Source organism: Semicossyphus pulcher, unplaced genomic scaffold (assembly GCF_022749685.1).
Source record: "Semicossyphus pulcher isolate SPU_LCO1_2020_fin unplaced genomic scaffold, fSemPul1.0.p SCAF_21, whole genome shotgun sequence".
Taxonomy (NCBI): domain Eukaryota; kingdom Metazoa; phylum Chordata; class Actinopteri; order Labriformes; family Labridae; genus Semicossyphus; species Semicossyphus pulcher.
The window spans coordinates 3,044,763-3,068,974 of record NW_027211695.1 but is presented as its reverse complement, the minus strand read 5'-3'; the positions used below and the strand labels follow the sequence as shown (position 1 = coordinate 3,068,974).

At 44.3% G+C, this 24,212-nt stretch overlaps 1 protein-coding gene across 2 annotated transcripts in view; it reads right to left on the bottom strand.

Annotated features, from left to right (window-relative positions):
* Positions 1-2,021: 2,021 nt before the first annotated feature.
* The window catches only part of dock11 (dedicator of cytokinesis 11), a 76,408-nt gene continuing 54,217 nt past the window's right edge, over positions 2,022-24,212 (bottom strand). For both annotated transcript variants that reach the window (XM_069671752.1, XM_069671753.1), the window contains 13 exons: positions 21,983-22,165; positions 21,639-21,752; positions 19,004-19,219; positions 16,748-16,805; positions 15,241-15,347; positions 15,001-15,123; positions 14,392-14,505; positions 12,329-12,475; positions 10,566-10,776; positions 8,938-9,128; positions 8,674-8,774; positions 8,429-8,567; positions 2,022-3,387 (listed from right to left, as the gene is read on the bottom strand). In XM_069671752.1, coding sequence (XP_069527853.1) covers positions 3,298-3,387; positions 8,429-8,567; positions 8,674-8,774; positions 8,938-9,128; positions 10,566-10,776; positions 12,329-12,475; positions 14,392-14,505; positions 15,001-15,123; positions 15,241-15,347; positions 16,748-16,805; positions 19,004-19,219; positions 21,639-21,752; positions 21,983-22,165 — 1,794 coding nt within the window. In that variant the 3' untranslated portion in view covers positions 2,022-3,297. The remainder of the gene's footprint in view (positions 3,388-8,428; positions 8,568-8,673; positions 8,775-8,937; positions 9,129-10,565; positions 10,777-12,328; positions 12,476-14,391; positions 14,506-15,000; positions 15,124-15,240; positions 15,348-16,747; positions 16,806-19,003; positions 19,220-21,638; positions 21,753-21,982; positions 22,166-24,212) is intronic.

Sequence of the window (24,212 nt, the reverse complement as noted above, 5' to 3'; positions counted from 1 at the left end):
ATGATACAACTCTGCATGACAGAGTTGTCATCAAAAAAAAAAAAAAACTTGGTGGAAGGTAATAATGTTGATCAACGTTGGCACTTGACCTACTAAAGCAGAGTTGCAGTTGAAAGAAGCTGCCTGTGGTAATCGGCATAAAGGGAAGTGGATCTCGGGCAGGCAGCGAAATTTGGGCACAACTAAAAAGAACAGCCCTCACATTCGACCCGGTTTCCGTCGTTGGCACCAAAGAACTGTTCATAAGAATCAGATCGTTCGCGAACGTCACAACACCAATTAGAATGAACAGGCTTTGCGGGTTGCATGTGAACTAGTTATCTAATTAAAATCATGTTTTTGAAGTATCCTGGTCACATGTTGTAAACATCAAATCTCTTTATAAGAAATCCAGGTAAGTCCTTAGACTGGTTTTCAAAACCTGGTTATCCTACTTTAAGTACTCGGACAAAACCAGAATACTGTGACACATTACGACCTTAACCAGGTATCTGAACGTTTGCACAGACCGTCAGAAACCTAGATACTGTCATAATCATAGATAGAGAACTACTTTATTGTCAGACCAAGTCTGAAATTATTCTTGCATCACAGCAGCTCCATCTGCAACATAAAAGTTAAGGACAGGATACATAAAACAAACATTTGACAAAACAATTCACAATACAGAAGACAGTGTTCGGGGCCCTTCAACATACTTTTGATCTGGGATTTAGCTCGATGTTTAAAGAGTAACTACACACTTAAACAAGTTTTTTGAGCTAGATTATATTGCTGTACTGTGATGAAACACATCAATGCTGGTGTTAATATTGACAATTCTTACCAAATTTATATAAATGGGTTTGAAATGGCTCAAACACGGCGTCAACTGTTTTAAATCAGCCCTGGACCTTGCCAGCCGATGGTGACGTAGAGACGACGGGACAGAATTACATCATGTTAACGCCTGTCAATGTACGCGAACTTGCATTGCCTCGGCTCCGAAAGCTCCGGCTTCACACCTTAGTAGGGCTGGAGCCAACGGCTCGAACTGATAGAGCTCGGGACCGCCACGGTCCTCCACCACACTAAAGTGCTCTTCAGGGGACTCTGGAGGGGAGAAGTCCTCCACCTCAAAAGAGCCCTCTGTGGGCTTCTCTGGCCAGAGAAAGGGACTTCATTGCGCTGCTGGACGCACCCAACCCCCTCTCAGCCTCTTGCCCACTTTGAGTATTTTTCAAAATTGTGCAGTGGGTGGAGTTACGGTCAGACCTGGGGGTGCAGTTACACTTCAAGTTCAGGATAGACCGATGAACAAAAGAGAGGTTCAGTCTAACCTTATTAAAACCTGGGACCCTGTATCTCTGGTCTGATGGTTCATACTGACTATTCAGAGCGTGGTTTGGGTCGGACACAGAGTTGGTTGCCAGTCTTAACATGTCTTTGTTATAGGCCAGGATAATAATACGGTCAGGATTCATAAAGTCTCTCAAGTGATTGTCCTACAATCTTTGATCAGACACTTGTACCACGTGGTGTTACAGTCCTGTAGGACACTCAGAATCAGTGTCGGCGAAGGAAATAAATTCTTTGTTTTATCTTTTTGCAGACAAATTCATCGTGGTCTTTCCAGGATAACAGTAAATCATTACACCCAAGTACTTATAAGAAGAAACCTGCCTGATTGTTACATTATGAATAATATTAGGAGCATCATGAGGGTCAGAACGAACCAAACACAATTATCTCAATGAATCAAGGCTATGAATTACCAGGTTCCATGAAAGCACCATATCACAAGTAAGATAGAAAGCAGGATTACACACCCATGAGGTTCTGTTTCCCCTCTGGGATTTTCAGAACAAAGACCACAAGTTACACTCAGATATCCTGAGCTTTAGCAGCTCGAAAAATGCTGGATCCTACATTTCCCACAATGCAACTAAGCATTTTTCAGCAGCGTCATTCTGGGATTTCCTTGTGGTGAGATTCTTTCTACAAGGTCCTTAAAAAAGCAGCCAGTCTCCACATTTTTTTTACCAAGTTTTATTGAAAAAAAAAGGCTTTACAAAGTAAGTTTAACAAGCAGCTGCACTTCTGTATATAATGCAATAAAAACAAACAAAAACAAATCTCTCTGCTTGGACGTATTCGGACCGAACACGAGTCCGAAAGGTTTTAAATATAAATACATACATACAGTACGTACAAACATACATGGATACAGATTCTCTTTACAGCATGACAACAAATTATGTACACTTGCTTAAATATCATTCATCTAACTGCTAATTACAGTGTAGCACTTGTGAAATACTGTTCATAACCAGCATGTGATGTTATTACTTGAGATAAGGGAGTCTCTTTAGAAGGCAGGGCAGAAAGGCACTGGATCTTGACCCAGACGAGAGGAGCTCTTCACTCACTGTTCGGATGTAAATATTATCACACAGCCGCGATCGCTGTGTCCGGTTTGTGACTCTACAGGCCGTAAATTGATTGTTATGCAGCTTTCATAGAATTTAGCATCATCTGACATTATTGATTACCACCAGAACTCTGTTATTACTATCAGATCTTTTACATTTACAATATAATCGAGCCATTTTTAGCTAAACAAACCGTTCTTAAGAGCAGCTTTATCACACAGCTTTCACACAACCCTGAGGTCCGTCTTGTCTGAACACAAGGCTTTTACATTTGCCACTAAACAAACAGGGTAGTAACTTTGGCCTCTTGCTTAAGGCTCCTGCTTGACTTGTTTATCACAATCTGTAAACCTGGCTGGCACTTGGCCCATAAACACTAACCCTCGGTTTTTATTTTAATGCTTTCAGTTTGGGTGCCTTGTCTGAACCAGTCGAGCTGGAGTATCAATCACCACGAAAGCCTGTCCAAAGAAAACACTGTGGCGCACAAAACGTTGCTTTTAAATGGGGGAATTAAAGGTTCCTGCATAGATCTGAAGGGGAACTTTGCAAAGAGAGAATGAGGAAGAAATGCTTCAGTCAGGTACCTTCCTCTGGACAAACAGCAATCCCACAGTTCATCGCAAAGGCAGAAAAAAAGTGCAATGCAACCTAGCATGACTCAGCATAACACCTCAACCTGACATGCGGACTTTTAACTGGTGTTGCTGCGATACATTCTCAGAAATACTGCTGCTGTGGTTTGAGTATTATATCAATCTGCTCTTAGCCCGACGATCAGCCAGGGAAGGGGGAGAGTTTTGGCAGACACACAAAAAAAGAGCCGCCCTGTTACCATCCAGTTAGGTGACAGGATATTTAAAAGGGTAAGAGGAGCGGTAAAAAGTCAGCCCAGATCCGTTGACGTCCCGCTGATTGCACGGAACACATGGAGGGAGTTCTGCAACAGCGAGCGCATCATATCCTCCTGGAAGATCTGGGGTCAGAGCAAAACACAGACAGGATGAGTGTCAGTTCACAAACACACAGACCGAAGTCAAATCAGCAACGTGAAACTGAAATGCACGGGCAGGCAGGATGAGACACAATGAGATGTAGTTCAATATCTGGAAGCTCAATGTGCAGGAGGTGAAGCGTGAAAAAAAATGTTATTAACACAATGAAATACATGAAACAAAGCTGGAAGGTCTCAGGGGTGAATTCACTAAAGGATTGAGCGGCTTTTGCACCCGCTAAACTTGTGCAAATGAAAAACACGACGGTCCGGAGCTGTTACACAGGACGGGGATTATTATATGGACGCGCTGCTGTTTCGCTCGTTCCAGACGCATTACAGACAGTGAAACTAGTAAACACCTGTCGAGTCTTCCCCTCCTCTCCCTGCTCATCATCGATCTGTGCATGCAGCTGAGATCCGTCAGTGTGCGCTCAACTACTGCCTGAGAGCGCAGCACCGTGCAGCAGGGAGCAATATGCTGTGTGAATTGGACCTCGAGACGGAGCAGATGGCGGGGGAAAATGCTGCAATTCTTTTAACAATTACTTTTCAATAAACATAAATATGGCTCAAGATTTCCCATCTCTGCTTGTTCCACAGGGCCTGTTGCTGCCTGACAATGTTGCTAAACTGATTATCGTGTGTGAATCACTCAACAAATCTCAGATATGGGTGGGGACATGGGGGTCTGGGCAGCAGACTTCCAGCTAGGCTTGTTGTGTTTATGCTATCACATGCTACAATTGTTGTTCCGATCAAACAGCTGTTGCAGAAACATTAAAAAAAAGCATCCATGCAGCAGAGCAGAACGCCTTACTAAGCGCTGTGTCTACAGCAGTAATACACTAACAAACACTGCACACATGTGGACTCTTCTATTCTACTCTTCAGGACAATTAACACTTAGTTATTCATCTGTCCTCACACAGGTCCTTTGATCATTTGCCGTCATCTCACACTTAAAGCTGTAAGGTCGTCAGTAACATAACTAATTTAATGATTATAATGTGGCTTACACATAAAAAGCAACACATGGGTGGGCAGGGTGATCGTCTCCTAACATGAAAACCCTGCGAGAAAACTGACAGTCAATTGAACAATGGTGTAAGATTACACAGCGCTCTGATCTCTAGGCTGATGGTGTAATCCTACTTCTGCTAAATCTGTTGTGGTTACAATAGAGTATTTGGACTCATGCCTTCGTGTATATGTAATCCAGATGTGTCTTGTGTAAGCTTCACTGTATCTGGGATACTCCAGCAAACAAACTGTATGATTAATCTGTTTTACCATCAGCTCTCGCTCTGGTTTCCCACAACACTCTGACGTCAGAGGCCAGGTTGGTATGTGTGTTTGTCAGCTGTTCGTTTTCAGGAAACTTGGTTTCAGGAAAGCAGTGGCACACAAGCTACCATGGAGCTTTATTCTGTGCAGCTAGCCTGCTCCAGACTAACAGCCAGGCTTGATTAAACCTGGTACCAGTTCTCAGTTCAGTCAGCAGTCACTCCGATCGATAACCAATATGTTTTTTACAGTTAGGCTACTCCATGTTCATGTATAGCCTATAGTTTGCCTTATTTTAGTTAAAAGTATAATAAGTAGGATTTTCCTAGAAAAATAAAATACAGATTTTACAAATATAATATAATATGAATCACTTATGGGCCTCTATACATGTGTGTTGATGAGTGTGTGTGCAGACCCTAGTGAGACCCTTCCCTCTGCATCTATTCTGGTGTTTTGCTTTGCACGGGACGTTTTCAGGAGGGGCGCTGTCGTGGTTCCCTGAGCCAATCACAGCGTACAGGTGAGTGTGGGAGTGGTTCAAATTAGCAGCTGGGCCCCATTGAGAACGGCGAACATGGCGAAAGAGCGATGCAGAGTTGGCCTTCTTTCTGTTGCAAAGGTAACCGGCGTTTAGCATGCTAGCTGCAAAGATAACCGGCAGTTAGCATGCTAGCGCGAAGCTAACCATGATGCTGTCGGTGTCAGCTCGGTGAGATGGGCATGTTCTCGCACGAGAGAGTGAGAGTGAGCTTCTGGTGACGAAGAGCCCAGGAGGAGGGGCCCAGTTTGAATGTGTTGTTGACAACATGCAAGAAAAAATCCTACTTATTATACCTTTAAATACCCTACTGTGCGATAGGCATTATTACTGTTTGGGCTTATAGTTGCATGTCATATGAATAAAGCAGCGTTTGAAGAGACCTCGGCTGCCGTAGTCAGTTCTCTTCATAAACTTTCTAGCTCTCGCTCGATGGGTGTGAAGTCAGCCCATGCTGCAGGCGCCTTTTCAGCACGAGTAAATCTGTGATCGGCCCCGTGGTCTTTTGAAGAATTACCGACCCCGGACTTGGCCGAGCTGCACCTGTTCCGCCTGGCTTGGCCTACGTGAACGGATTCAACCCGGATGCACTAACTAGGCTAGGTCAAGCCTCACTTTTTCTCTTATCCTGGAGTTCTGCTTTTGTGAAACAGCCCCCAGGAAGTGGTTTTGTATGTGCGTTATGGATCATGTGTGGACATGCAAATATTCTAACCCTAAGCAGGGAATTACTGCGCGTGTGATTACAGGATTTGATTAGCGGCAAACTGATTTCATCTCGCGTGTTGGCCGAAATCCACAATGTAAATAATTAATCTTTCGTGTTTCTGAGAATGTGTTTCAAAGAAAGGAGGATCCGATGACTGCCAGATGTCTGCCAGCTTCAATTTCTGTTCAGGTCTGCATTTGCATGCATGTTATTTGAGATTTAATTGCATGTTGGTTACATTCACATTGAACCTTTAAAATGTCAAAAACAAATGTATTAACAAGGTGCAAACTTAATAATTATGTGTTTCACAACCGGACAAAATGAAAACACACCTTACGATCACATTACCTGTTTTTCCTTAAAGCTAGAGGGCAGCACGTTGGGAGGGAAAAAGTCAGAGCAGTTAGTTTTGGTCGTATAAAACCGTGAAATTCAAAGTGACAGTGCAAGGGTGTGCCCTTTGGGAGTTGCCCTGCAATACAGCCACAACACGTCAAGGGTTAGTACACAATATTGACGAGTCGATTGCAAAAGGACATCGAAACTACCACTTCTCCATTCCCCTCAGGCGTGGGAGAGTCAACTCATCAGCAAGGGAGCGTAACCTTGGCATAGACATCGGGGGGGGTCCAAAGTAAAGGTAAGCCCCCCAAAATGATGTTAAAGTGTTCAACCAACAAAACTAAAATACAATATGCACAGCAAGTGATGCATGAAAACTCTCTCACACACACACACACACACAGGGGAGGGAGAGTTTCAACACGTTAAATCAGCCGACAGACAGGGACCTGACTAGTGGGAGGAACACTGACTAGTGGGAGGACTAGTAATTTGGGCTACAAACGAATATGAGTCACTCATAATAACTATTCCAAAACAGACCCTTTCACTCTCTAGAGCAGCAGTAGTGGCTCTCTGCTGGACTGGTTGTCACTATGGTTACATATCTGCTTAAAGGGCAGCCTTACCCAACTTACAGAGAGTCATTTAGAGTAATTGTTAATTTATTAGCTAGACAAGAGGGAGTAAAATGCTGTTCACAAAGACCTTGTGGTAATCCATCTATTATCTATAACGCTTATCCTGTTCAGGGTTGCGGGGGGCTGGAGCCTATACCAGCTGTCATTGGGCGAGAGGCGGAGTTACACCTGGACTGATCGCCAGCTCCTTTTTACACTGCGGCTCCACGGTACGGCAAGCTGGCGTAAAGCTGCCCCAGAGTGTGTTTGTACATAACGTTCCAGCGTTGTGAAAGCACAACGTGTGCGCATTTATATTATCAACTCATAAAGAAATACGAAAAAACAATCCTGAACATAAAAAGCTGAAAGCTGACAGGATGCGCATCACGCACACAACACTGTGTGAAGCAGGACTTAATGCGCGCATGTGATTGGTTGAAAAGTACGGAGGCATCTGACTGGCTGGCGATGATTCCCTGTTGAAAAAAGGGGACTCTCAAAATACCCGCACACAAATGCAGTGAAGTTCACAAACCAAAAACGCTTCGTCACAATGTCCAGTAATGTTTTTTTAAGTACAGATATTAAAATTAAAATAACAAATATTTGTGTGTGTGTCAGAAATACATTTGGGAATCTTATATATTTATATGTGGACAAGTTTTTTTGTGAGAGAGTCATTTATATATAAATCATTAAATGTATTTGTGAATTCTTCTGTGTGCATTTATTCTTTTTGAGCCTGATCTGACTCCATACTAACGAGCATGTCTTTGGACTGTGGGAGGAGGACCCACGCATGCACGGGGAGAACATGCAAACTCACACAGAAAGGCACTCACTTTTTTGTCATACTCTCATAACAATCTTGACATAGTGCATTGAAATAATAAGCTCCAGTAATTCTGCCCATTGAAAAAAGTACAAAAGCAGCGTCATGTCAAAACCTCGACACAGAAAATCAAACCTGTCCGCAGGGTAACTTCTAATGGCATGCGAGCACATTTTTATACTGGGTGGCTACATTTTATGAGCATGAGCAATGCTGTGCTGAATGATTCTCCCTCAGCTGTCCTCACATCTGGCAAATAAAATGTTACAAATGTTTAAGCAAAGGCTTTCACATTAGGAACCCGGGCCTGGAACCGAGTACACCCAAAGTCCAGTTGGTTTGATTAGTGTGAACACTGAGTACTGTACTCAGGCATGGATCAACGAACCACTTGAAAAGGTGGTCTCGAGTACGGTTCATGCGGACGGTACGAAGCAATCGTACCTAATGTGAAAACGCCTTAAGAGTTATTATCTATGCAAGGAAACTATTGCTTATTTATTTACGCAGATAATGAAAACAATGATTATTTATTATTGGTGAGTGTGTGGAAGAATTTTGATTGGCAGCACAGGAAGCCTGTGTTTGATTTGCAGGTCACTGAAAGCAGAAGTAAACATCTGTGCGCTCAAGGAGAAGGGTGTGTGTGCGATGAAGTGCTGGGGTGACAAACAAAGTGGGATTACCTGTTCGTGGATGATGTCTGATAGCTCCTTTACCATGTCTTTGAAGTTTCCCTTCAGGCCCTCGTGGTACTCAAACTGGTCCTCTTTGATCAGACGCTCATTTATGTCCAGAGCCATGCTGCAGGCCTGGACGAAACGCCTGCAAGTATTAAGAAAACAGTTTTTTTAACATGACATCTCAAATAACGAGTGACAATGAGTTGTTGACAAGCAGCTTAGTCACAATACTAAGGGACAAAAGGTACCTGAAAATGTCCTTGAGGTCTTTTACTTTCTTGTTGCCAGACTGGTTGGATTTACTGTCATCAAGGAATGCTCTGGCATAGGCCATGGGACCTGCGTTCACCTGCACCGAGACATGCCTCAAAATTAATTCTTTTATTGTGATCCAACAGATTGCAATCTGCAGTGTGTGCTTTTGCTTTGAACTCAAGCAGTGACCCGAGCAAAGCCAATGCTCTTCAAACAACTGTGATGATTAGTGTCTGATGTGTCGTCAGAGCCTTTACCTGCACGGACACGCAGCCCTGAAGTTTGAGCTGCAGCTGGATCATGTCCACCTCCTGGCACGAACACAGCTTGGTCAACTCTGCTGTCCGCGCCTTCATCTCGTCGATGGCGACGTCAACCGGCTTCAGCTCCACCTGCTTCTCCCCGACCACCTCCACGCGCTTCTTCACGTAGGGGAAGGTGTTGGCAGCTGGAGGAAAGGCGAAACAGACTTGGTAATGCAACCAACTGCAGGAAGCTCAAATCATACTGAAATATGCTCCCTAATAAATAAAGTCATCCATCAGTTGGTTGTCAGTTGCAGGCAATTAAATGATGACAAATGCACTGAAACATTTTTATGGCAGCCACAGTGACATCACAATGTTTATTTTGACGCCCGGCCAACCAAACAGCTGTTTTCAGTCTTTAGTGTGTGCAGGGGAAACGAGTCAAAGAGAAGCACAGTATTGTCTTGAGCGCAGCATGTATTAGTTTATTGTGTTTGTCACTGTGTGAGTTTAGCGGGGGTTAAATGAATAGGATGTAGCTGGAGGCGTCCTAACGTGCAGCTGCCACTTGCTACAGTAACCAGCTGTGTTATGGACTGATGCCATTCAGGAGGCGTCGGCCGACAACAATGGGTGGGCAGTCAAAAGTTATTCACTGTAACAAAATAGAGCAAAGCATTTGTGCTGTGTGGAGAATATAACTCTAAAGATAATTTAAGATAACAATTCCCTCAATGCAGCGACTCACGGATAAGATACAGAAAGGAAAAAGGGTCATGAAGCGCTCAATAAAACATGAATAACAATAATCAAATAATAAACACCTTTCTCTGGGACAAATATGAGGATAGAGTTATTGTACGTGTAAAGGACATATGAGCTGCTTCCTTTGAAGGACGTATCACAGCGGCGCGTCGAAGGCTGTCCTATTTCGAAGGCAGATGCGGCGGACAAATGCGTCCTTCTTTCCCGGGCCATCGAGCGCATCCTTCATCGCCCAATGTATCCCGAGATTCATTGCACGCTTATTCAAACAATACGGCGGACTCTTATGTGGCCGAGGAATACATTTTAAATGCAAAAGTCTTTGGTTTCAACTCAATCGAACAGGTAGAGATACAAATGCTAAAAGAACAAAAAGCTTGTTAGCCTGCGAGCTACCTGTTGTTAGGCAACAGGAGCTGTGTTTGGTGTTGCAAGGTTAAGAGCGGGAACAGCTGGTGGCGCAAACAGGAAATCCTCTGTAGACCAGACTGTCTCATTTCAGCTCGACCTTAGTGTCTACACAGGCAACGAATGACATGTCCTTTGAAGGATGAAGCACGTGAATTGAGTCACAGCTATGATGTTCAGCTTTGCACAACAACTCAATTATTGCAGAGCACGATTTCACAGTATGAAAAAAATTGCACAGGATAACTGCACAGTAAATATAACCTTTAATAAATAATATATGTATGTATAAGTACAAAATATAATGGTAATATGAACTGATGAAGTGAGGTTTTTGCCTGTGTCTGTCACATGGGTCCTTATGATAACAAAGATCAGGTCTCTGATACTGAGCGCCTTGGAAAAGACAACTTGGAGCTGTATAAAGTTTGTCCTAAAGGTTTGAATTCAAAGCATCCACATACTTGTGAGCACAGTCCTCCTCTTGCACTGCTCCTCCACCCCGCCGTGCTTCTTCCCCGACAGCGTGTAAGGTGTCTCGAACACAAAGCGGTTGATGTTGTGGCATTTCTCAAAGTCGGTCTTCTTCTCTGGCGCCTCTTTCTCATCGAAGTATGGCTTGACGAAAGTCACCTGGACGTAGGCGAACTTGGGGTCCAGGTCTTTGGTGATAACCTGAGAGGGAGAAGAAATCACATTTGAGAAGATGTAAATGCAAAGAGTAAGGTAACTCATGATACGATACGCGATACGATATACAATACGATACGCGATACGATATACAATATGCGATACGATATACAATACGATACGCGATACGATATACAATGCACGATACGATACGCAATATGATATGCGATGCGATACGTTCGCCCACGATAACGATAATATCACGATACAGGAGTTGTGCGATAATTAATATATTGAAAGACAGTATAATAATACATCACGATATCTGCTTTATTGAAGAATAAAAAATGCCCCTAAAAAGTTAAAGCGCAGGATTGACGTATTCATTCGCTGCAATTTGGCACAAACTGAGATGGAACAATGTACGTGTTGTGCCGGCGTCCTATTGGAGCCTGCTGGTTTTCCTTCTCCTGGTTTTGGTTGCTGGTGGGCGGGGTTTCGCTGCCCCTGGGAGTGCCTGGCCGGTCTCCCAGGTGCATTTAAGAGCTGCCCGTCGACCTGCACCCTCTCTGCTCTTCTCTTCTCTTCGTTGCTCTGCTCGACCCGGTCCTGCGAGACGCCAGTGCGATCCGCGTGGCGAAAGGACTTTGCTGAGTTGGCTTCAGCCGTGTTTTGTTTAGGTTTCACACCCTACAACAGGCACCATGCACTTTCCATTCATCCAACAGCTGACACACCTCATGTCCTTTTTACCTTTCATGCCGTTATTTTGTAATAAATAATTACTTTTAAATCGTTTAAGCCGTGTGTTTCCCTCTTTTGTCCTGTCTTGTGGGCCGGGTCATGACAGAGTTTGTAGTCAGAAAATTAACTTTACAGAACAACTCTTAAAACCAATTAGGACTTTGGATTTAAAAGTGTCTGGCGCATCTCTTTTCTTTTGAATGGATATTCTCATATTTTGCTGTCATTCACCGTCGTTCACCTCAGGCTGCCTTCTTGCACCAGCTTGTAGTCAAGTCGAGATTTCAACTTACCATTCAGATACCTCCCGGCAATTCTGGCTCGTACATATCAGGCTAAATAACCGATCCTAGAGCTCAAGTTTTCTACAACTTTGGAGGGATCGCACATGTGGGGGAGGGGCTACACGGTCACTCTAAATACTCTCAGCCAATCGTAGCTTTTAAAACGAAACAAACTTTACCAACGTGATTCAAAAACACATGAGAATAATAGAAAATTGATTGCATAGCTAAAATATGTCCCCTTTAACTTCTTTTGACTGCTGTCTGACATTATCCTGCTGTCTTCTTCTTCTTCTTTTATCCTGCTGTCAACTTCTTCTTCGGCTAATTTTTTTTTACGTTCATGTTACCCTCATTGGGGTGCATGTTTAGCTCAGTGGTTAGAGCACGTGATCCATGTACAGAGGCAACAGGCCACGTTACCCTCATTCATGCTGTATCGATATTTTGTCCCACCCCTGTTAGGAGTGGGACTTGTCATGCAAAATGGCTTATTTTTATACAAATATTGGAACCAGACATCAAAGTCAGCCTCCACATATCAAAAGGCCTCTCCTTATCTAATTCACCTTGCTCGAGTCCTGAATTATCTTGACGTTCTCCGGCCCGAACTTGTCCCCGTAGAGCGTCAGCAGCCGCTGGGAGATTTCCGACAGGCCGGTGAGTTTTGGCTCTTTGTAAATATACTCCTTCCCGTCCTCCTCCTCGAAGAAGCCCTGCACAAAATAGACACGCTCAATGAGTTATTAATATTTAAAGACAAGTCCGTCTGAAGTGTGCTGCAAGAAATCTGCATGAGAAGACGACTTGCACTTAGATGCAACAAATCGCTGTGAACATAACCTTTGCACGGTTAGAAAAGTGACTGAGTTGCACTTATTTGCATTAACTTGTACTTACATTTACAATGTGTAATTCAATGTACAGCATCTTATAATGTCTCTGTATTCATAGACACGAGCTAATGCAATTCAGCCACATTTAAGAGACCTTTTAGGACAGCCAGTCTTTACGTTACATGAAATCCAACACCTAAATGCTGCAGCCGGCATCCTGTTACATTTGCACTTTATTCATTAAAGACACAGGTACTCTCCCCGCACTGAACTTCCTGCTTTCTATTGTTTTGTTAGTCTGGGCAGGAAATTCCAGTAATGCAGCTGCTACTATACAAACCAAAGAGACATTAAATCCATCAGTACTTTAAAGAGTACAACACGAGCCTCTTGTTTTAAGCAGAGGCAGAAGTGTGTGTTTGACAACAACACGACCATAATAGATTTAAGACTTCACCTTCGGCCCTACTTTAGGTCCACTTTTAACGCTGCAGTTTCGAGCTTTTACACATGTTATTAATGATGGAAGTTTCTGTATTTGCTCATGCATTCAAGCAATCACCTTCACGCAAGTTTCCTCTTGTGCTGGATGAGTAACTGCTCTAAGTAAGGAGTCAGAAATATCTCTGTTCCAGGAACTTTCCCAATTTTTGCAATGCAAACCACAGACTGTATATAAACACTGGAATTAGGCTTCACATGACCGTGCTCAAACCGAGCAGTCAAATCATGTTGGCTACAGCTCCCTGAGTCTGAAAAAATGCTTAATGGCATGAGTCCTATCAGGCTTCCAACCCATAACTATCAAGAACCAGTATTTTTTGGTACCAGTACGTGATTGGCCAGCACCAAAGGTACCGCTAAGCTCAAGGACAAGCGGTGCTCCTATCGATATTCAACGATAACATTCCGTCTTATTTAAAATAGTTTAATTGATGTTGCATTGTTGTGTTCTCATGCTGGAGTAAGTCTAGTAGGTCTATATGGCGGACGGAGCCATCAGTGTTAGTTTGATGCATCTTTGTGCAATTTATGTACACAGGTCATCTTAAGCAGATAACACCAGCAACCTCATGAAACACATACAAGTTCAACAGTCTGAAGCATTGCAGCGTGTCTGACTGCTTTAGCAAGGCGCCTAATGCTAACGCCGTTGCCAGCGCTACTGCTCGTACGTCCTCATTGCAGCCTCCGAGTCCCGGTGGCTCTGATAGCAACGCTGCGGATGGGATTAGCTAAACTAGGAAGCAGTTAAAACACACGGCTCTTATAAATAAGTCACTGTTGCACTTCTAAGGTATGTTCCAATTTAATCCAGCAGACAGCGTCAGTCAAGCTGCAGCCCCAGCTAAACATGAAACCCATCCTCCATCGCTAAACGAGGGAAGATGACGCAGGAAAAAAACGAAGAATGTCGCCATGGTTGCTGTAAAAGACTTGGTTGACCCGTTGGTTTTGGTACGCTGGTAGCTGATAGCTCGTCTGAGTGGGAATTTTGAGTTGCCATGACAGCCGAAAATCTGTTTGTGTCGCTCATGATCGCTACCGTTACTACATTGACCGTAGGGAGCCCTTAACCCCAGTTACAACCCCCCTTCCAGAGGAGCATTATCAGACACCCTAATAAAGACATGTCTTTGTTTTTTGCACCGAACGACACCCATCCCTACCCACAACAGCCCCTGTTTGTTAGCTTAAATGGACAACAAAGTCATCTTAAGCCTCAAAGCTGCAGGGTTGCTTGTGCACACCAGACCTCAGCTGTGTGCTTTCTTGAAGCTGCGTAACAACCTCACCTGTCCATAAAAAGCCACTCTGAAGTACGTCCCGAGCAGCCGGCGGCCGGATTGTATCACCTCCATTATCTTGTTGTAGGCTCTGTGCAGAGTGTCGTACAGTCGGCTGAGTTTCTGAAAGACAGGTCGTAACAGATGGTTTGTTTAATTGGAGCGAGGTCCGTAACAGGATCAGCAGGTATTTAAAACGGTAGAAAAGGTGGAATGATGTGACCACTTCCCCCACCCGGATGTTGATTACAAGAGCAATGAGACAGAGCAAATGCATGAGTGAAAAATAACAAAAAAATATGAAGTAAGAATAGTCAGAATGTTATCTTGTTCTGCAAGTAAATGATACAGAGTGGGGAACACTGGGAAACAATAAAAAAGGGGATGATGATGATGACAAGTGCAGGTCAACAAGTGTAAGAAGCCAAAGAGCGGAAAATGAATAGGGTAAACTTTACACAAAGTTATTTACATGAGAAGAGTCCTTATAAAGCTGTGATTACTTGACCTTTGTAAGCATGGGGACATGGATGAATCACTCTGCAAGGGGAGCCAAGAAACAGCGGCTGCATGTTTATACGGGATATCTGCCCGAGTGTAGGGATGTTGCTACGGTACCTCGTACTCGTGGCGCTTCTCATAAATGGGGATAATGAGTTTGGCGATGTGCGTGATGAGCTCGTAGCGTTCGGCTTTCCAGAGCGCCTCCACACAGACCTCCAGGTGCTCCACCAGGACTTCCTGAAAAGTGCCGACAGATTTAACAGGAGCCCATATTAACAGCATAATTTAATCAGACCAACTAATAAACCTTCCTTGTGAGGTCAAGACTAACTGTTCCCTCATTTGTCAGTTCACCTCAGTGTAATAGACATCTTGCATTCCGGTATCTTCCCTCATGGCGGCTTCCTCTTCAATATTGAAGGTGATCTTCTTAAAAGCTGCGAGGCCGCTAGGGAACAACTCTAACGAAAGAGCAGCAAACACAAGTTAAAAAACTCATCCAAAAGACAATTTTCTAGTTTCAATAAAGTTTGAATTCTTAGATTAAAGTCTGAAAGTTTATTTCCTGACTGGTTTTAGATACAACATGCTAACACTCGAGAGTGATACGAGCACATATAGATCTATACCGCTTATCCTGTTCGGGGTCGCGGGGTGGCCTTCCGATTTTTTGCTCAGATCAGATTATTTTCTTTGGCTGTTCCCATTATTTTTTTAAAATGTGGCCAGTACCAGATTGCAACGTGAACTGGTCAAGGTCCTGACCTGACCCACATGCGCAAAAGGACAACTACAAAGACTATTGGCTGCACGCTGTCGCACGTAAACAAACGAGGGTTCCATGGAAGTCGGCGTTTACGGTTTCATGTAGAAATTGATGTGCCGTGGAAGCCAGCGAATTCGACAGCAGAGGATAACTACCACAGGGACGAGGAGTAAGAGAGCCACATTTTTTGTGACGCAATGGCTGCTACTTAAGTACGGTGGTGTGTGTGGACGCGGAGTCGTCTTCCATGTTGATATTTACAGTTTGACTCCCGCCAGCGCAGAATTGTGACGAATGTCGATCGAGAGCGTCGAGTAGAATTTACCTAATTTATTTTAGTGTATCATAGTTGTTAAATGTAGGTACTCTTCACTCAAAACATGGGGTAAAATTGACTCAATCAAATGAAGTGCAAATTGTTACCTCAATTTTATGGAGTTTTTTATAGTGCATGCATGCACTGGGAGAACATGCAAGCTCCACACAGAAAGGCCTACTTTGTCCGAACTGGGATTCGACCTAGTTCACATGAGTCCCTAATCCTCGTTCTGACTGCAGGTGCATGTTCTCAAAATAGTAAATGTACAGAAAGAGACGTACTACTTCGTGCTCGGTGGTTTGTGACTATCTAATGTAAATCACATGATTAAAGCAGAGATACTGCAACCCCCTGCAGCCTGGTCCAGACGCTAAACAAACGTTGGCGCCCACTGAACCTTCGCCCGTTGACATTCTGTGATAAACACAAGCTCATATTTGTTTAGTGGCTTATTTGACAGCAGGTTTTACATGAGATAAATATGGCATTGTACACATTGTACGCATAATAACACTTTGTTTTTGCTAGATGTCACCGTGCTATTAGTGCGTGGATGTTTGCATGCTGTATCTAACAACAGTCAGGGAACAAACTGGCGTGCAAATCTCCCAGGAGGAGCGCATTACTAGAGCTGGCAACACATCCTCAAAGTGTCAGATAAGAATGTACATGACCTCAGATTAATTTGTTGTGGCAGTTTGAGGGCCTTTAATTAATACCGCACACATTGTTTTAATTACAGTGCATGTGGAAGACACAAAGGGTGTTGAGCTTACTTTTCCTGTGCAGGTATTCCGCAACCAGCGCAGCTACATGAACGTAGCACATGGCCGCCTGCGGAGAGAACACACACAAGCAGGTTTAGTTTTTTTTACAGCAGAAACACGACCAACAGAGCAAAGGTGCGGCTTTATATGGAAGTGAAATGAGAGTTTAGTGCAGCCGTATTGTTGCAATCTGTGATTTATCGTGTTTCCCTTACACAAGACTAAATTTATCTAGGTGACACACACCCACAAATCAAACTGGCCGCTCGTCTACTTTGAAACAACAATTTGAACAAGTCTTAAAGCTGCTTTTATTCCTGCAGGTATTTGTGAGTGGTGCTTGAGCCAACACAGGGCCTTCTTTAACTATGTGTGTTCTGATAATACAAGGTGACACATGCTTTATGAGCTGCTTTTACTGGGAAGTTTCTCTTTGAGTGTAAGAATTCATAATATTGAAATAAAACAAATGTTTTACAATAGATTTGCTCGGTCTGATGTGCCGTCATCTTGTTTCTCCTGTTCATTAAAAGGCCTTTTTGCCTCGCTTGTTTTAACAATAATTAAAGAGCAGCTCCAGTCATGTTTTAAGACACAATACGTTTATTTAAGCCTCCCAAAGCAGCTCCTCCGTCTTCCTCATTAGTCCCCGCTCACTATGCAAATTTCCAACCGCCCCCTCCGTCATGTAAACAAAACACGTCTCTGCCATCGTTTAGTGGCAACTTGTTGACACTTGGCTAGCTAAGTAGTCAGTAGTAACGTTAGTAGTCAGTAGTGAGACATTTCTGTTTACAGATTCTACATAGAAATGTAAAATCTGTAGGCTGGGACGTGGATTTTTAGGGCTGGCAAGTGCTCTGGTGTCCATTTGTAGTACGCTTGTAGTCCGAGTAAAATTGGCCAATCACGGATCAGCAGGCTGCGGCGTATGCAGGAAAAAGTGGAAAGCAAAAGCAGGCGGAACGTAATGTGCCGTAATGACATCCCGGCTCCCATCAGCGTTGTCTGATAATGATTTATAAACAGACATCTGCATGCTAACAGCTAACAATCTGTTCTAGATCAAATATTAAACTTGAGATAAATTCCCTTGACGCTGTGTTACGAAAGCTGATCAGTGTTCAGATTTCCTGACTTCCTCGAATGCATCAATGCAACAAACCTCTCATTTTTAAAGTAGTGTTCTTCTCCTCTTGAGGACAGACCTGACCAAGCTTCATCTTGACTTTTTACTAATCTGCATCATGAGGTTGAAATTTCAACAAAGGTAAGACCCGTTAATTAAAGTCAATCACGAGAAACACTGTTTCTTTTTCTGTAAACAATGCAGAAGTCTTGACTGGAAGTCGATTATCTCTAACCGCTGGCTACACGCCCGGCATGTTCACCGTTGTCTGAGATTGCGAAGACGATTACAGATGGCACGAGCATCGCCGACGTGGTTGCCATAGGTTGCACATAATGATATGCATAGCGTCACCCCGTCCATTAACGTGATTGGCTCCTTAGGTTTGTGACGTCTCAAACCTGCCAATCTGAAAACGTGTAGTTCAGCCTGTCCTTGGGCAGACAGGCCCAGCCATGGAGATGACTGCTGATGTTGTCGCTGATACGTCTTGTAGCACATGAAGAACACCACATGGAGATGTTTACAAGGTTAAAGACTTGATTTTGACTGGAGGGGGTCTTAAAATAAATATGTGCAGTCGATCAGGGCCAAACCTGACCTTTGACCTTGGCCGGATAAAGAACAGGAGAACCTTGTTTCAATAAAATATCACGTTAATTTGACAACCCAAGTTTCTATTTTTAACCAAATGTTGTGCCTAGACTAACTTAGTCAGCAGAAGCAACAAACAAACATAAAATGACAAACCTTGTAAGAGTTGTATTGACCTAACATAACACTGATACCAAATGTTATCGTACTGTTTTGTTACAGTGTTTCATTTAGCTGTGAGGTCCTTGTGCAACAGTACAACAATGTAAATTAATATTTTTCATGTCTCAAAATCATTCACCCATCAGTTGCCTTTGCTGCATTGGTGTGATTCAGAGAACAATGGTTCCTTGAAAACTAGTGGCTTTCATTTGTTAGCTTTGGTTGTTACCAATGAGCATGTTGGCGAGCCAGTTTACCCTGCAGATTTAAGCCGTCATCAATGACTCTTTTTGTGTTATGAAAGATCATTGTTTTCAGTGTTTGGAGATATTGCTTGGAAACAGACATAAGACACGTTGTGAAACAGAAATCCTCTTTACCTCAGAGAGATCTCCATTCTTGAGGTGTGCTCGGGCCATGCTGTCCAGCCAGGTGCGTCTCAGCTCGGGGGTGCTGGCGTAGGACCGGGCCAGGCTGTACTGGAGGTCCAGCAGCATCTCCGGGTCCTTCTCGTGCTCCCTCATCTGGGCCGTGGCCATGAGCACCGTGCGGATCCGCTTGGTCAGGCCCTTCACTTCAGAGGGGAACGCTGTGGACTGCAACGTGGAGAGAAGAGCAAACCAAAGAAAAGTCCAGATTAATATAATCCTCATTTAAATTACACAATGTTTTTACACAATAAAAGTGCAATCGGATTTTGAAATAAGGGCAGCATGAGAAGGGGAATTAAAAGCATAATCAGCCTTCCTATGATGGGCAAAGTGACATGAGGTGGACATGTAAAGAAAGCCTCCCAGAATTCCCCGAGGCAACAAACTCCTCAGAGGGAACCCACGAATGCACGGGGAGAACGCGCAAACTCCCCCCACGTCCCAACAGCATCGGAGTCCCTCCTCCGTGACGCATGAATGCAAGCACTTTGTTTATTTTCAGACTCTTAAGTATGAGTGAGGAGTGCTTGGTGTGTTTACATTCTACTCTACCCCTCTGCCCTCCCCACGGGAACCCTGCGCTGACTGCCAGTCCCTGCCTGATCGTCGTGCCAGGCAAGTTTGTTCATGTGCCACAAGTCCAGCTCTAGTTTCCTTCCCTACCTGCCAACCTGACTTAGACCGGTTCTCTCTGTCTCCAGGACCTACATTTTGCCAGCCTGCCCAGCTCATACAGACTCATGACAAAAATCTGTTTAAGTCCTTCTACAAAAAAAGGCTGTCAATGTTTGGGGACTAGAAACCCAAACCTGTGAACAGTTAAAGCACCAAACATCTTTATGACTCAGTTGCAAAGAATCTGCAATCAGTCATCTTCACCTCATACATGTGTATTTACAGTCCAAAGAAACCACATCAGTCATATTGCAGAGCTCCAGATCTAATCTCACAGTGTTTAAGGAATGGTATCCAGTGACCCGTCTCGAGAGTGAATAACACAGACACAAAGATCCCTGATAGGTTGAATCCTGTCCCAGCTTGGATGAGCTTCTATGGAAAGATTTAAAGGTCACATATTATGTTACGTTTAACTGTTTATAACATGTCCAATGAGAGACCTCTCCCTCCTCCTGATGATATGTTAACGAGCGGCTGCTCTGTTTGGCTGCCTGATCTCTTGGGGTTCCGCTGGAGGTTGCAGACGCAGAGGACCAGTAAACAAACATGGCAGCCACTCCAGGAGAACCACTCGCGGGATCAAATGTAGTAAGGCCGTACATGTTTGATGCGGAATCTGATCCCGAACGCAGCGACGGTTACAGCGGGATGTCAGTGAGCGATAGGTTGAAATTTGAACGTGTTGTTCGTAATTTCTCGCCTTGCGTGTGAACGTGGTTGCCTCAGCTACATTAGCGGTTAGACATATAGGACAAATTTGTACCTGTTATCCTGTAAAAATGAGTGTTAGGAGATTGACTCAAGCTTTCTGCCGGCTACTTTGACATTACTGTAATGCTATTCCATGAAATATCTTACAATAGTCGCTGTATTGGCCAGCGATAAAAACAAATATGGTATGGATCCATCTTTAAGGGTCAGTTTCGAGGCAAAGCCAGCGTTGTAGAAACAGAGGCATGTAGGCTGCAGAGCCAGCAGGGCGGAACGTGTGTGTATTTAAAGCACAAACGCCGGAACGCTCTGTAAAAACACAGACCTGAGTGAGGAGTGCTCGGTGTGTTCAAGAACAACCCTACCACTTTACCCTCCGTCTCTTTCACTCACGACACACCTGTCCAGGATCTGCAGAGGCAAAACAGCATCTGTGTAAACAGTGGAGCCGGCAGGGCGGAACAGTGCCGTGTGTGTGTGTATTTGAAGCACGCACACCTCACGTACGTTTTGCTTCTGCAACGCCAGAATGCTGTGCAGAAACATGCTGGGGCGGCTTTACGCCGGCGTTGCTTGGTCAGATGAAAAATGACAAAGGCTGCAAGACGGCGTAGCTTCGTTACGGCGCTGAGGTGGAACGGCAGTGTGAAAGGGGCTTGGGGTGAAGTGGTGAGCACAGACGAACGAATTAGCAGCAGTTGAACGTTCTTTTTATCCTCCGATGCTGGGAGGGTTTACAGACGTTTATGTAACAGAACAGTTGGCGTGTCTCGCTCTAACCTTCGACATCTCCGAGTCTGCAGTAGCGAAGTGCAACAATGGCGGCTGTCGTGCACAGACAGCAGAGGGGAGTGGGAGTTGTTATCCGCCGTGGAGAGGGGCGTTATGCAAATGACTCCTGTTATTACGCGACAACGAGAGCCAAATCAAAACGGCTCGTTGAAGGACATGCTTTCCCTGGCTGGCTGTGGAAACAACCCAGAGGCTTTCGCTTTCCAGAGTCTGAGGTTTGCTTGGCTGAAGGATGACTAAAGTATATGTGTCGGCAAGAAACATGTTTACCACAATAGGGGGCCTTTAAAGTTCAGATTGATCTAAAATCAGCCATTTTACTCTCGTGGTTTTTTCTTTCTATTGTTTGCTCTGTCGCAGTGTCAAGGATCTGACATCTGTGGTAAGACTAGGTTAAGTTTACCTTCATGGCCTTGTCACTGTTTGCAAAGTTGTTGATGATGGACAGAGACTCCTGGAAGCGCGAGCTGCCGGTCAGCGCCACGTCGGAGATCAGCTGGCTGACAGCGATGATGATCTGGACAGAATGAGGGGGAGAGAAGGAGTGGATGAGGAGACAAACAAACATCCAACTCAGCAAGTCTTTCATGATTCAACTGTCTAAACATCCTCTTCACGTTCTTCCGCAGCCTTATGAAAGCAACCGAAGAAGTGGGCTTTTTTTTTTTAGCATGTATAAAGAGAGGTCGATCTTTAGAGGTACACAAGTTTCCTCTGCTTCATAAACGCCGACCAACTCCTCTTTACCTGCAGGTGTGTGCGTAGGAACGTCTTCCTCTTGGTGTACTCGTAGTTGTTCCTCATCAGCAGGTAGAGCAGCGCCGACGCCTCTGCCCTCAGAGACCCCAGCTTGGAGACGCAACACTTGAGCACCTCGCAGCACAGAGCCTCGCACAGCGTCACGCGGCCCTTAAACAGCACCGAGGGGAACTGACGGGACAAAGGGTTGGTGTATTAAAAAGGCAGATTCTGGACAGGGATGGGATCAGGAAATGACTGTAAGCATGTAGGGAAGACAGCAGAGAAATGAAAACACTTGAAGTACTTTCCACTTATCACAGGAGATCAGGATCTGAAGATCATGTTTGAGATAAGTGACAAAAAACATGCAAGTGCAAGAAGTACACCTACATCCTGAGGCGCTTTAGACTTGACATAGTTCAACAGTATTTAAGAACAACAAAAGAGAGTCTAACACTATCATAACTGTTTGGGTATGCTCCAGTGAGTAATCAGGGCTGCAAACAATGTAGGTAGTAAACTGCTGTGTGGACTGTGTACAACAGTGCGGCTCATAGTTTTTGGACAACACTAGAATGAATTGCGGTCGCTGATAGCTCCATAAATTGCGCATCATTCGCTGTCTGCTCCATCTCAAGGTCCGATTCACAAAACAAATCGCACTGATTATATCCAAGCACAAACACATAACATTTTGCAGATCCGTGCAGTTTGCTCTTGTTTTGTGTCTGATTGTGGAGAGAAGCTGTCAGCACCTCCGCTCTCTGCTGTGCAGCGCTGCGCTCTCAGGCAGACGCTGAGCGCACACTGACAGATCTCAACTTCATGGACAGATCGGGGATGAGCAGGGAGAGGAGGGGGCATCTCTTTTAACAGTTTACTGTGAAGACTCGACAGGTGTTTACTAGCTTCTCTCTCTGTAACGAAGCTTCATTTTCTATCCCCATCATGCATAACGGCTCCGAGGTGTGCCCGTGTGCGCTGGGGTTGAGCCTCGCACAGCCCCGGACTGATTGGCCTCCCGATTATAACAATAATGACAATATATTATTAACAGACAAGTACATTCTTTGGTCACACAAAAGGTGGAGTTGTCGCCATGATCAGTGGAAACTCAGAGGCGCTCTCTGCAGACGGTGCTGTTTTCACTCTATCTGCGCGGTGCTGTTGGCGCTGGTGTTTGTGAAATAGGTGCTTTTTATTGCATAGAAAGGGGCCAAATTTGCCCCGAATGTCTGCAAATAAATCATGACTTTAATGCGTGCAATTGGCACCAGAGCACTGGGGTGCATACAACCCTCTTTGTGTGCTACGAGAATGAGGCTTTGTGTGTCTTTTGCAGAGGTTTAGCGGGCGCAAAAGCAGCGCAATCCTTTGGTGAGGTCCCCCCTGAAACTCTGACACAGAGAGAGAAAATATTACACTTCTTTGCAAGCCATTTCCATAAGTTTAAAAGGCTTGGAATGAAAGTGCAGCTGTTTTCTCTCTGTGCAGAATTGTTTCGCACTCGGCCACAGCCACGTTCACAACCTCAAAGAGATGTTTACTGTGTGTGACTGTACAAAAACCAGTCTCTCTCACTTACAACTGTAAAAACCTGCCAGAACAGAGTCTCTGCGATGATTCACCACAAAAGCATCCACAGTGTAACTGCTGCTGCTCTCAGAGAGTGGCAAAGGGAAGTGGGTCGTCCCTGTCTCCTGGGATATACACGAGTTCCCTAACTACTCCCAGATCGAGACAAGTCAGAGCCTGACCTTCTCTTGCTAGATGTTTTGGTATTAACTGAATAAACAATTCCCCACGATTAACTACAACAAACTGTTACACTTTTCATACATGCAATATATTTAGTCTCTAATTGTTTGTTCAGAGTCTTTTAAGGAACAAAGTTCTTCATGTCAAAGACAACAACTTCTCTTCTGATCAAGTGTGTGAATATGGGAACAAGGCAGCAGCGACGTCAACAAACACAGGAAGCAAGTAATATTTAACATCTGTATCCGCTCCTTTTCACAATGATGAATGACATTCAGTCCAGATTGTTTTTGGATGTTATAAATAGCAGAAAGAGATAAAGAACGACGACAGCGATGTCACGTAGTCTGGTCGAGTGTCGATATCCATCACTTGTGTTTGCTTCTTCTGTTTACTTGTGGTGGAGAATGTCGTCAGCAACAAGACATCTTATCTCAACCAGACAATCTCATGTTTGTGTCACCAGAGCGGCAACACC